At 41.3% G+C, this 13,984-nt stretch overlaps 1 protein-coding gene across 2 annotated transcripts; it reads left to right on the top strand.

Moving 5' to 3' along the window:
• The first annotated feature begins 4,348 nt into the window (after positions 1 to 4,348).
• Positions 4,349 to 13,362, top strand: dync1li1 (dynein, cytoplasmic 1, light intermediate chain 1). 2 transcript variants are annotated; one of them, XM_034094688.2, is made up of 14 exons: positions 4,349 to 4,540; positions 4,738 to 4,811; positions 6,114 to 6,230; positions 6,345 to 6,575; positions 6,824 to 6,978; positions 7,381 to 7,474; positions 8,509 to 8,644; positions 8,722 to 8,833; positions 9,069 to 9,128; positions 9,261 to 9,305; positions 9,395 to 9,482; positions 9,599 to 9,721; positions 9,898 to 9,915; positions 11,083 to 13,362. In XM_034094688.2, the coding sequence occupies exons 1-14, from the start codon at positions 4,437 to 4,439 to the stop codon at positions 11,199 to 11,201; spliced, it is 1,476 nt and encodes a 491-aa protein (XP_033950579.1). In that variant the 5' UTR covers positions 4,349 to 4,436; the 3' UTR covers positions 11,202 to 13,362. The 2 variants fall into 2 exon arrangements, with proteins under 2 accessions (XP_033950579.1, XP_033950580.1); XM_034094689.2 differs by lacking the exon at positions 9,898 to 9,915 and having other exon boundaries at positions 4,351 to 4,540.
• Positions 13,363 to 13,984: the final 622 nt, after the last annotated feature.

The following is a 13,984-nucleotide window of genomic DNA, read 5'->3' as shown; positions in this document are numbered from 1 at the left end:
CATATTACGCAGAAAAGGCCAAACATAACAAAGAAACACATGAAAAGGCATCTAAAAATCTATCTGTTTCCGTACTTACAATATGTTTGCTAGCGAAGCTAACTGTTTTCTGACTGTAGCTTCATATTTAAAGGACATATATGACACTGGTATCAATCAGTACGTTACAGATCCGTTCACTTAAGGTACAGTATTAGATAGTAGACTTAAAAACGCCTTGCAACATCATCAATTATGTTATGACCTCCTCCATGTGGTCTTATCTCAAAGCCTACAATCTCAAAAGCAGGATCCAATTGACACTGGCTATACATCTATTACTATTACATTGGAAACACATCTTACATCGCATGTATAATTAATCTCAAATGCACAGATCCATTTTCCAAGCCCATAATGTACTGGAGAACTGGGCTGAAACCATTGGTAGCCTCAAGTCCAGTTAGTCCAAATGAAAGGGCAACCACTGTGCTCTGATGTGCTACATGGTATAAACTGAATATTAATGCAGCGGTCTAGTAGTATCATCCTTAGGGAGTGAAGCTCTAAGAACTGGGTCTGAATCTGACCTGAATGTCTCTCTCTCTTCCTCTGTCTTCCATAATTCATGTTCCATGTGTGTTGGCTGGTGGTGATTATTTTTAGCTAAGCTCATTGAATGGTTGTATACAGACAAACGAGCATGGCCAGAGCCACAGGGCAGGTGTGTGACATGCAGCAAACCTGCGTGTAGGTAGCGTGTATTTCATTTTTAGCCCCGTAAGAGCCCGCTGCACGATGGTGACGGAGTGTGTTTGAGTCTGTGGGCAGCAGCACATGTCGGTCTGTTACGGGTGACAGCAGATGACACTGATAAGTGACAGACGATGTGGAAGATGTCCAGAGATACTGTTAAGAGCTGTGTGCGGGATCTGCCTTTACAGTAAAGCAAAGGATCAGCTGTCAAATGTGTTGCCAGTGGTTGAAACATGAGTTTCATATCATTCTTCACCACAGGATCTTGCAATAGCTTCTTGAAGGGAAAAGGTCTCCAAAAGTTGTTTAGTCAAGGTTTATTTTGATATGCATGCACTGTTATACCCCTCAAATGCAGAGGCGGGTTTAGGAATGAGGAGCTATTTGACTAAATCCTGGTGTTTTCCTAGGTCACATATATAAAATCACAAGGCGACAAGCAATATAAATGCAGAAATGTCTAAATGTAGGACTCTTGATTGAAGCAACCAGCACCAACAAAGACGTGCAAATTGCAAAACGCTTTGTAGCAAAGGGGTTTGTGTACTCTGAGTATAATTCATGAATTATGCCCAAACTAAGCGGATGAGGAAGAATTGATTGCCAGGCGGTGTGAGATGTCTAAAAATCATTCCATACTGTCAGCTCGTATTCTCCACACTGTAACAATCAATCAAGGCTCAGAGCTCAATTGCCATGACCCTTGTGTGTGTGCAAACGAGTATAGATGTGTGTCACCATTTACATGTATGTAGATTGACTGTGACAGACCAGACGTGACATTAATGAGTGAGCCAAAGGAAGGTCCATACCATTCACACACTGTAATTGCTCAGTCACATATTGATCATAAGACAAGGAGGAGTAACATCGGCATTCAGATGCAGCACATCCAGCAAAAAGCTAAAGTGTGTGTGTGGCTTGTTATGCATACGCTATATGGCATATTAATCATGAGAGGTGACAGCAATGTGCAAGAGAGAGAACATAGGAAAGGCAGCTGGGTGTGAGAAAAGACAGAGAGGAGTATCAGAAGTGAAGCAGTCTAGTGTTGCAAACTCACAGTGTTATTAGAGCTGACACAGAGACAGAAGCAATGAAAATGAGGGAGACAGAGGTTGTGAGAGGGGGGATTAGAGAGATGGAGTGAGAGAAAAAGCTGGAGAAAGGAAGGCGAGTGAGCGTGAATGAAGCAGAGGGGCGAGAGGAAAAGAGAGACAGAGAATGAAACAGATCTTTCCCTCCCATAGGGCTTATCTTTTCTTGTAACAATAGCATAAATAAATTAATGCAAAGGCTTTCGAAGAGTTATGTTCTAGTATTTTCACAAATAAATAATTATTTACACATGTGTACATCCTGTGGATATCATTTAGATTATGCTGTTGCCTGATAGAAAGAATGATAGTTGTGTTAAAAAATAAATACAAAATCCACAAAGTCTTACAAGCTGTTAAAGAATAAATATGATACACCAGGCAATAAACATCTAATGTTGTCATGCCTTTTCCATTATAAGACAAACAGTATTAATGTCCAGTGCAAATATTTGGGAATAGCCTCTACACCCTCATGCAGCCGGATAGACATGCACCATCCGGGCTGCTCCTATCTCCAGCAGAGAGAAAACTCACCTCAACGACCTGGAGAAAAGATCCGAGCGGAGTCGAACAACTTCACCGCCGTTCACTTGACAATCACGGATGCTTCGCCGTCTCCGGACCCATCTCCCTCTCTCTCACTCTGTGTCGATATGTTTTCCTCAGTCCCCCTACACTGCAGAGCTCGGCCGGTTTGGTGCTGACAGCGTAACAGCTCTGCTTTCTAATTCCCACAGGACGAGCTCGGGGAGGATGCGCTCCGTGCGCTTGGGTTTACTCTGGGTGAGAGATGGGGAGGAGGAGGAGGACGGTGCGCCACTTAACTAGAGTTTGTAATCCTCTGGCTCCATCAGGGGCCGCAGAGAGCGCACAGTACCCGGGGACCAGCGGCCACCGAGCGCAGTGCATCAGCACCATCTCGTGGCTGAAACAGGGAACTGACTTGAATAAAACTGATTTTCCGGTTCTCAGCTTCTATTGGCTGCGATATGCTTCAGCGGTTTTATAATAAGCGATGACCGCACACCTGAGACCACTTTGTGCTTAATTTAAAGTTCACGCTGTGCCCACCAGATTCATTGGTTCGGAATAATTCAAACAGAGTATGAGGAGATGTTGCTCCTGGAATACTCAGGATATTAAATGTGCTTGGACTGTGGCTCTCTTTATTTCGAAATGTTTTTAATCTATGTTGTTGGTGTTATCTTTTATACTTTGTTGTAGTCTCCAATTGGTAGTTTATGGCTTCCTCTTTATCAGACATGAATTGCACAAGCTGTATCAAAGGTGCTTATATAAATGCATTCAGATGTTTTTATCTGTGCTGAACTGCCCTGACTTTTACTCAAAATTAAATGAGTGTTTTTTTGTGTGTAGCCTATGTTCATTTATGTTAGGCTGCATTACTTATGATTCCCCTATTTCTCTTGTGTCTTCATATTTTGTATATTGTCTAACCTGTTGTAAAATCACTGCTGCTGTAAATCTAATTTTCAAATAGTAAACTTAAAGTGCATCCAATATGGTAATACAGCTTTATCTCTATAATTTAGGCTTAGGCCGGGTGCCATAGGCTATTAAACATAAATCAACAAATCAAAGCATTGGTTTATGAGGCAACAGTTTTTAAGAGGATATTTGGTCTGAAACGGATTTGTGTTGCTCTTCTGAAAGCCCATGTTCCCTGATAATTCATTCTGATGAATCGGCAGGGACAACAAGCTTATGCATAGCCTATTTGTCATACATCTGGGCTGTATACCTATACTGGTCTCATTATTTATGCATAAGTCCCAGTTTAGACAAACACAATCCAGTGGCCAAGAATGTTAATGAAGAAATAAAACATATTTACACAGGTGGAGAATACCCAGATCTTAATAGTAAGTCCTGAGTGTAGGAATACTCTGTTACAAGTAAAAGTCCTGCAATCAAAATGTTATTCAAGTTAAAGTAGAAAAGTATTGCCATCATCAAACTCATTGTGCAGATTTGCCCATTTCAGAATTATATAATATGTTTTGGTTACAAATACTGATGCATTAAAGGGTTATGAAAGCTGATAAAGGTGCAGCTAATGTTGTATAACTTCGTATGATGCAGGGTAGCTTGTTAATTTTACTCAAGGAGTAACTAAAGTATGATTTCAGTAATTATTATTTCACATCATTCATCCAAAAATTGTACCTCTGATTTGTAATGGAGTAGAAGTACAAAGTAGCAAACAAAGTACCTCAAAATTGTACTTAACTACAGAACTTGAGCAGAGCCATTATAAAGAGTAGGCTACTATTATGTACTTGAGTAAATGTGGGCTACTTAGTTACTTTACACCACTCCATTTGTAGCCTATCACTGATTTATTTATGTATGTCTTGTATAATATTTAGTTATACTCTTCCCTGAACTTAACTTTCTGTGGATGGTCGGTCCAGATCTGTGCCTGCGGATGAGATCATTCCTGTCTGGGGCAGGGACCCCATCTTTGTGCGCGCGGACCACGCCCCGGCCCCGGCGTGCGGAGGGTGCACCAGGCTGAGGCTAGTTTAGCACGCTGCTACATCCGGGCGCTCTGCTGCTCGGTTTACAAGCCCTGCGAAGATGGCGACTTCAGGGAGGAGTGCATTATTATCCTCCACATCAACTGGACCTAAAAGCACACTGGATAACTCCAACCAAGAGGAAGATGACGGACAGGACTTATGGTTAGCGATGTGTTTCTTCATTTGGTTCATTATGAGCAGGGTTTGTGGTCGCAGAGGGTCCATTGTGCTCGGATGAGGATGGTTTGACAGCTAGCTTGCTAACGAGGCTAGCTAGCATCAGCACCAGACTGACTGGTGACACAGCAGCACTAGCTCGCTTTCAGTTGTTGTCTGTTAATTAATGTTTCTGTCTGCAGGTCCACAATCCTGAGTGAAGTGTCAACCCATTCAAGATCTAAGCTACCGTCGGGGAGAAATGTCCTGGTCATGGGTGGGTATCTGTCTGCAGTCTCCTGGCTAGCCAATAAGCAACGTTAGCGTGCTGCTCATCTCATTCTGCTAGACTTAATGCTGCTCGGTGGCTAAGCTAGCTTGCTTTGGTTTTGATTGTGCTTTTGTGTTGTGAAAGCCTGGTAGCGGGTGCGTCGGCTAACAGAGAAAGACAGGTGCATTTTTCAGAACGCCTACAATACAAAAGCACGGCCACGGGTGCGCGCACACACACGCACACACTGACTCCTTTATTATCTTATAAGCGAGAATCGGGCCGCCTTGAAACCCTGCAAGTCATTCTAGCATGCAAGGATGCTAGTTGCTGCTAGGTGAAGATGATGCTGAGGGACAAGACACATCGTGTGTGTGTGTGTGTGTGTGTGTGTGTGTGTGTGTGTGTGTGTGTGTGTGTGTGTGTGTGTGTGTGTGTGAGATTATGCTGCTGAAGCAGAAAGGGAGCCTCCCTGTCTCGCTCTGTCCTCGTGTCCCGCTGCTGTCCACACACAAACACACACATCCGCCTGGGATAATCCGCAGCCTGCTACCCATTCAAGCTAATCATCGAGTTGGTTACCGAAGCATCTGTCTGTTATGCTATCTTTTACAACATCAGCAAGCCCTGCTTTATGGTGCATTGTGTCCCCTTGACGTATTATGGCAAAGTGCAAAAATGGATGCAGCATTGACCTTATTAAATAAACAATAACAATGTCATGCTATCAGTGTTGAGGCTTTCAGTAATGCCACAACAAGTGCAGATACACTCTGTTGTCGATAGTTACTGGCATGCTATGTATTATAAAGCTGCATGGCTCTAGTCAAGTGGATTGTTTACAGTATATTTGTGTTGATTAATGGATTAGGTGATACACAGTAAAGAACTACAACTATTTTGCTAATCAAGTAATCACTTAAGCCATTTTTCAAGCAGAATTGCCAAACATTTTCTAATTTTAGCATCTCAAATGTAAGGTTCTGATGTCTTTCTCTGTTCATTGTTATAGTAAACTAAATATCTCTGTTATCTTTGTTAAGTTAAGCATGTGGATCAATTGTTTTTACCATTTTTGCATTTTATTAACCAATGAATAATGACTGAATTAAAGAAGGTTTTGTCAGTTTATGAGTTAATGTGATTAATCTTTAGGTGCAAGTGCAACCCTTCCTTTATTATATAAGTAATTATTTCTTAATATCTATATTGCAGCATTTCAGCAGGGCATGCTGGCATTGATAGGGCTACTACCCATAACCTGTGTTCTATCAATAATTCTGTTTTCTCTTGACTGATTTTGTTTAGGTGAGGTGGGTTCGGGGAAGACCGCCTTGGTTGCTAAGATGCAGGGGGTTGAAGAATTCATGAAAGGGCGTGGCCTGGAATACCTCTACTTCAGTGTCCATGACGACGACATTGATGGTAACCAGCAGCGGCTTGCAGTTTATACATAGAGCTACACATGTCCATGTTGTCTTGTGTTTAATTTTTTCACACTTCAGGCTACTTCTAAAGTATTTATTTTGATGTGTTTAGACCAAACCAGGTGTAATGCCTGGGTGCTAGACGGCGACCTTTACCACAAAGGTCTGCAGGGAGTAGCTGTGCCAGTGGACTCGATCGACAACACGGTGCTGCTGATAACTGTTGACATGTCGCGGCCTTGGAACGCTCTGGACTCTCTCCAGAAGTGGGCCGCCGTTGCTAGGGAACACATCGACAAACTCCGGGTCGCCCCGGAACTGCTGCGGGAGCTGGAGCAAAGACGTGAGTCATACTGACGGCAGGCAGGCTGACGAGTAGAAAAAGTTGAATTTTTTTTTTTTTTATATGTCCGTTTCTTTCTCTGAAATGTTCTTGGCAGTATAAAAACACAAAGAAGCCTCTTTATTAATGTTTTTTTTAAAGCTTTTCATCTTCAATTTTTTAAAGAAAAGTTATGACAATGATAATGCCAGGTCCTATTATTTGCTTATCGTTGTTTTGGAACATTTTATTTCTGTGTGTGTGTGTAGTTGTAAAACAGTTCCAGGAGTACACAGAGCCAGGCAGTGGGGACGATGGCACCCCGCAGAGGAGGAGTGAAGACGAGGAGAGTGTGCTGCTGCCCTTAGGAGACAACACACTCACACACAACCTGGGAATACCAGTGGTGGTGGTCTGCACCAAGGTATACACTAACTGACTCGCTTATGTGTGGAATCATATTTTACTTTTACATTAAAATATAATGACGTAGTTCCTCTGGCTCTGGCTGACTCTACTCCCTTTTGGTACCGGGTCCTTTTTTCTCTTATTTTCTACATCAGACACTACCCCCTCAGTGTGGTTGGGATTCTCAGCTGATAGCCACTGCTTGAGGTTCCCGACACTAAATCTTAAATTGCTGAATCAATTAATGGCAACCAAAAACATATGCACGTCAGTTCAAAGATGATTCATGTTGAGTAGTCATGCAGTGGATATTTGAAACCTGTGACAAATAAATGAAATCACTTATATATACATATATACATTGCATCTTCTAACACATGTTCACCAGTGTCTGACATCTACTTATCTCTCCCATCAGTGTGATGCCATCAGCACATTGGAGAAGGAGCACGACTACAGAGACGAACACCTGGACTTCATCCAGTCTCACATCCGGCAATTCTGTCTGCAGTGTATCCTTTACTGAACATGGTTTTAACAGTGAGCAAAATAGTGCACACACAATAATGTAAAGTGTCTCAAAACAACATTTTACTTTAAAGGTAGGGTAGGTAAGTTTGAGAAACCGGCTCGAGATACACTTTTTGTTATATTCCATGGAATGCTCTTAACATCCCGATAGCAATGAATATCTTAAGTGCTTTGACAAAAAAATCCATACAACAATGTCATCTGTGGAAGCCGTAGTGCTGTAAAAAGCACGACCAATCATTTTAGCCGGCCCAGCTAAAATAACTGGACGGCCTACCTGCCTGTCAGCCTTCCATCTGTGCACAAACGTATCTCGTGCCCTCATTGGTCATGTGCGCGTTCGTGTGTGTTGGAGGAGGGGCTCTGTGAGGAAGTAGCAGATTTCTTCCGGCTGTGTATTTTCAAATTCTAGCGCACTCGAGCTGGTTTCTCCAAAATTACCTCCCCCACCTGTAATGTACACAAGGTTTTTAGTTGAGCTGTTGATCAATGCCACTGACTGCAGTTTCAACATTAGATGCTAGAAATGTAAGGCATTCATTATTCATAAATATTGGTGTTTATTCTCTCTTTATTGATGAAGGATCGAGATATAATGTGACCAGCAAAACACTGTTTGGTTGTCAGGCCAAAGGCAAAGTTCCCAGCAGTACCGTTATTGCTGTATTCTTGCCAATGCAAGCTGTGTCTTGACCTTAGCTGTTGATATTGCTTTGTTGCAAAGAGAGTTTCATAAAGGTCTTGGATTACACAGTATTGCTTGAAATAGTCTGTTTTACAAAAACATTTCTCCAGTAAATGTGGAAAAGGTATTAGATTTTCAAGGGTTATTGCGTTAGCTGTCCAAGAGTTTAAACTGCCTTTTTTTTCCTGTGTCCTGGTAGCAATTGGTGAAAGCTGTTTTCTGATTTCGATACTGTTTTAAAAAGGTTTTCTGTCACTATGGCATTAGTTTTATTTTTGCTTCTGTATTTATAATTGGTGGCAATGAAAATATTCTTGACAGCCATGTCAGATGGAGCATCTCTGGTTTACACATCAGTGAAGGAGATGAAGAACCTGGACATCGTGTACAAATATCTGGTCCACAGACTCTACGGCTTTCCCTTCCACTGCCCGGCACAAGTGGTGGAAAGAGATGCAGTCTTCATGTAAGCCTGCTAATGTGTGTGTGTGTTTGCATTCCTGTTGTGTATTTATTTGTGTAACCCTGGCTTTGCTCTCTCAGTCCATCAGGCTGGGACAATGAGAAGAAGATTGCCATACTTCATGAGAACTTCCAGACAGTAAAAGCAGATGACAACTTTGAGGAAGTAATAGTCAAACCGCCAGTCAGAAAGGTACAGAGTCCTGTAAAAAAAGAAAATGTTTTCTTCGATTCTCTAAGGCAAGCTAAGCTTACAGCACGGCATGTTTATAAAGGCTGTACAATTATGTCACATTACCTTTACTGCCAATCTTTACCCAATATCCCTGCAAGGATCATAAGACTTTTCTCCCATCTGTTGTAGTACTCTAATGAAGGACTGGAAGCGTGTTTCAGAAATGATTAATTGTTCTCTTGCTTTTCACCAGATTGTACATGAAAAGGAGATTCAGGCTGAAGATGACCAAGTGTTTCTGGTAAAACTGCAGGTCAGTAATTGTTGTTTATATGCCAGTTGGTTTGCTGCTCGATGGTACTCCAAATAAATCTGACTTGAGGGTCCTGATATGTGAATTAAATACTAATTGGAGTGAGTGTGCCTATTGTGCTCTAATTTGCAGTCGCTGCTCGCCAAACAGCCCGCTGTGACAGCAGGGCGACCAGTGGTAAGTGCTTTATTTTGTTTCTTGTTTTAGCTAATAAGATGCAGAAAAGCTCCCTCCAGTATTTAAAAAAATACTGTTGTTGTTTATAGGACACGACCAGTCGAGCTCCCACCGGCTCCCCCAGGACGAGTAATCGATCAGCAGCGGCCAACGTAGCGAACGCCATGCCACAGTCGGGTACGTCATGCATTTCAGCGCTGCACACATCAACACCATCAACCCATGACGAAGGTTCAGTTAGTGCATTGCTTGTGTGTGTTTGTTTTTCTAACTCTGGTCCCTTAATGCTGCAGGTCAGACCAGTGAGGGTGTGTTGGCCAACTTCTTCAATAGTCTACTGACAAAGAAAGCGGGGACGGGGGGGCCCGGGACGCCAGGGGGCGGTAACAACACTCCAGGAACAGTACGCAAGTCAGGTGAGAATAAAGTTGCTACCATGCTTCAGTTTTATGGATAGAGAATAAGTTGTCAGTTGTTCTTTGGATTTAATGCCGTTTGCAGCTACTCATTACTCGGCTTCTTTTATGGTTTGCAACTCCCATCTGCAATCCTTCCTTTTATCTTAACTCTCCTTTCCTTTCCTCTTCTCCAGACATGAACATAACGCATGGTAAATAAATCATAAAAGGGTCTAAAACCCATCATCATCTTTATGCCTGCCTGTATTTTGTAGTGTGTCTGTATTTTAGTTTTTAACAAAGCTCACAGTCTGTTTTGTAATCTCACTGCTAACATCATTCATAATGTGTGTATGCGCTAGTTCTAGTCAGAGGATGCTGGCCACGTTAAGGTGCGTGTGAGAGATATCGTTTAGCATTGCTTGTCTATGTTGATTCTCAGAAGCATCCCTACATTGCTGTTGTTCCTTTCCCTCCACTGAGCCTGTATTATATGCACTGCAATTACGGTGAAGCTAATCTTGGATCTCTCCTTCGACAATGCACCTTAAATATTTCTAGAACTAAGAAATATGATGCAAGTAAAAGCACAATAAGAAATGTAGGCCCCAAAAGTGCAAGTTGAAATATAAGGCTAAGATATAGACATAGTTAAAGTTACAGACATTTCTGGTAGACAGTATTTAAAATGGATGATTTGAATGTAATCATACCAGGATCATTTTGATTGTGCTGAAGATTTAACCAAGATTGCACCCCTGATGTTACCCCTCCTCATACTTCTATTTCTTTTTTGCATGCTGCATTGCATTTCTCGTGACTAATATCTGCCACAAACATTGCACATGATTATAGCTGAGACTCTGATGTACTGACAATTGATACTTAATACCTTATATGGCCAATACTCAACATATTTGCCATATATTAAATGTTTAAACTGGATACCGATTATGTAATCATTTTCTGTTAAGTTACTACAATAAACCTGGACTGTTTGATCATACTTTAAACACTGTTCGAATTACAATTTTTATAAACATTTACAAAAACAAATGCGAAAACGGGGCAATTCGAGCTAAATTTACTTTATTATAATATGTCTCTGTATGTTAACTAACTCAAGAGCACATTGCCAAAACCAAACCAGTCTACTGAATTACTGTGAAACATAACCTAATTAACCGTATTAACCCTGTTCAAATAACCCTAATTATACTATCCTGAATGACGTTTCCTATTATCTAATTTCCCCCAGCTCTTATTTCAATCCCGTTGAATTGCCTTGTTGCTTATTGCATTGTATAAAATGGTTGTGGTTAATGATATGATACTATAATGTTATGGTATTGATTGGTATCCACCCACACCTGTTGCAGGTTCGAAGCTGGGCCTGAGCGATGTACAGGCAGAGCTGGACCGCATATCCAGCCGGGAGAATGACTCTGACATGCCCAATGCCAACGACACCCCTGCCACCGACGGCCAGGACACATGAAGGCCAACACACTAAACCCTGCGCCCACCCCCCACAACCACCAACCCCCTTTCCATCTCAGTCACCTTCCTTGTCCTTCCTCACTCTACTCCATCCCAAAGATGCAGGAAGAAAAGAGGGATGTTGGCACACAGTTTTCCATCCCCATCATCTTTCAAATTCTCCTCAAGAAGAAGAACCCATCCTCTCTTCCCTTACCCGTTCTCCCACACCTTGTTCCCCTCCCCCACCTCTCTCTCTTCTACTCCTGGCTGTTGCGCTGAGGGCGAGTATTTGTCACTGTTACATAAAAGACTGTCTGTTACATGAGAGTAATTGGGTAAGGGGGCCAATGAGGATGCGGAGGTTGGGATGAGAAGAAGTAAGTGGTTTTTGAAAAAGATTGATAGGAGGAATGAAAGCGAGGGTGTTTTATCCATCCATTTCTTGTGATGGTGGTACAGTCGGTGTTTTTACTGTAGGAACTGCTGAGGGTGCATGTTGAAGAAACATCACTTAGAGTACTATAGGAATGATTGTGTGTTTAATGTATTTGGGGCAAGTCATGCTTGGCCAGAAGAAGAGATTGAGAACTATGAAATGCCTGAAACAAAATGACAAACAGTTGTTTTTTAAGATGAAGGGACAAACATACCAGTATTTGTGTGCGAGTGTGTGTGTGTGTGTGTGTGTGTGTGTGTGTGTGTGTGTGTGTGTGTGTGTGTGTGTGTGTGTGTGTGTGTGTGTGCGTATGTGTGTGAAAGAATGACACAGATGGATAGACTTGAGGAAGTTACCTAAACCTAGACCTGTATGTTGAGAGATTTTGGGCTGTTTGCATTTCAACCAAAAGGCAAAAACATGACTATGCTCTTACACTAAGCTCTTAAAACAGTGCATACACTATTATTACAGAGGCGCTGTCTGATAGACTACACAAACATGACAAACAATAGACTTCATGATAAAAATTGAGACTCAAGCATTAGTCCTGTGTAGGGTGCACCTAATTACACGGCACCCTGTTCTAACATTGGCCAAGCTTCCCCTTGTGGTAGATTCTGCCCAAACCTGTAGATAACAGACAGTGCACTGAAAAGGGAGGGTAGTAGAGGTTAGGTGGGTGGGTAGCTAAGCTTTACCTGTACAGAAAAAAAGCACTAGTGATTCAGTTTATTAGTTACTTCGGGCGGGTTGGTGGGTGGGCAAGGGGGTTAGAACAAAGGAGGGTCACACCAAGAATGTACAGTCATTGTCTCGCTGATTGGTCCTGTTATTTCAGAGCTCTGTGTTGGCGTTTGTATAATCAGATCTGTTAATCAGTCAAATAAAAGGTGTATTTATTCGGATTCATCCAAATGGCTTCTCTTTGCTTTTGTTTTGACGAAAACAGCGAGGCAGTCATTCTTTTTACCAGTCATTCCTCTGCTTGTCAGTCAAAAATAAAAAATAGTTATTCTGTGATGGGGAATTAATAAAAACGACATTTCAACTTACAGTAGGTACCTGGGGTTGAGCCACAAGGTGAAGTGACCTTGTGCATACACTACGTTTTCTTGTTTGGTTTACAGTGCTCGTCCTCAGTCACAAAAACAAAGGGCAATAAAGGACAGAGGGGCACAAAGTAACAAACACCTTAAAATGCAGTTGATCTTCATATAGCTCCTCCTGTGTTTCTTATTAATTTAAATAAATTGCCATTATTAAGGCCATTATATATTTTTATTGATGGGGCATATTACAAGCCTCGAAGATAACTTAAATGTATGAGCCTCAGCACACCAAGGTATTGACTGTGGGGTTTCTGCATTGTAAGTGGTTCCTGTTATTTTGTCCAACCTGTGTAGGCACTATGGCTACTGTTGTTCAGCATATTCTGATCTCTAACCTCTATAGGGGGGGGCTAATTTTTGTGCACTATTTATTCAAAATATATTCAGACAATTCTCCAGTGTCTTGTGTCCAAACAGTTTCTCCTGATATCGCCGTATAATGTTTATGGGCAGCTCTTTTTAATGTGTTATCCTGTATGCCTTTTTGTGGGCACTGCAGATGAATACACTTCAGAAAATTATAATTTCATGACTGGAATGATATAAGCGTATATACCTAATATGCACTTGCATGACTTATTGCAAGTAGTAAGACCCACTCATTTTCCCAAATAAATGAAAATGTTTAAGGAAGGATTTTTTTTCATTTAGGCAGTGTATATATATATTAAACTTCCATTGGCATTAGGGTCTATCTAATTACTGTTCTTACTATCATTCATACTCCTTGAAGAAATGCAATGCATTTGTATAGCCTTAACATTTCTGTCACTGTTTGAGAGATGATATGATAAGAACATATTCCAACTGATTATTGTGGTATCGTATAACAAATGAAAGTAAGTTTCCTTTATATATAATGTATTTTATTCACAACAATATATTTCCCTATGACACTGGACTTTGACCTTTTCTGTTCCATGGCATGAGTCAGACATGAACATGCACTCCACTTTTTGTGACACTCTTGAATGTTTTCCTTCAATATCAAGACATTTCCTTTTCATACAGCAATTGTAAGTGTGTGTATTTAATGCTAAGAAGCTGAGGTAGATGAACAACGCTATGAATTTAAGAGAATCCTAAATATCAGACTATCGCTACATGGGCATTGCAATTTGATATCAGCTAGTTGTTAAAGAATTGCCTAAAACAGAGATGCACACATTTTAATTAATATCAAGAATAAGCATATATCTTTTGGCCATAAAAAATAGCGTAGTTTTACTTTGCACTTTTAATCAGTTAGTG

Source organism: Pseudochaenichthys georgianus, chromosome 11 (genome assembly GCF_902827115.2).
Source record: "Pseudochaenichthys georgianus chromosome 11, fPseGeo1.2, whole genome shotgun sequence".
Classification (NCBI taxonomy): domain Eukaryota; kingdom Metazoa; phylum Chordata; class Actinopteri; order Perciformes; family Channichthyidae; genus Pseudochaenichthys; species Pseudochaenichthys georgianus.
The sequence above is the reverse complement of the archived record's forward strand: the minus strand, read 5'-3'. Positions and strand labels throughout refer to the sequence as shown.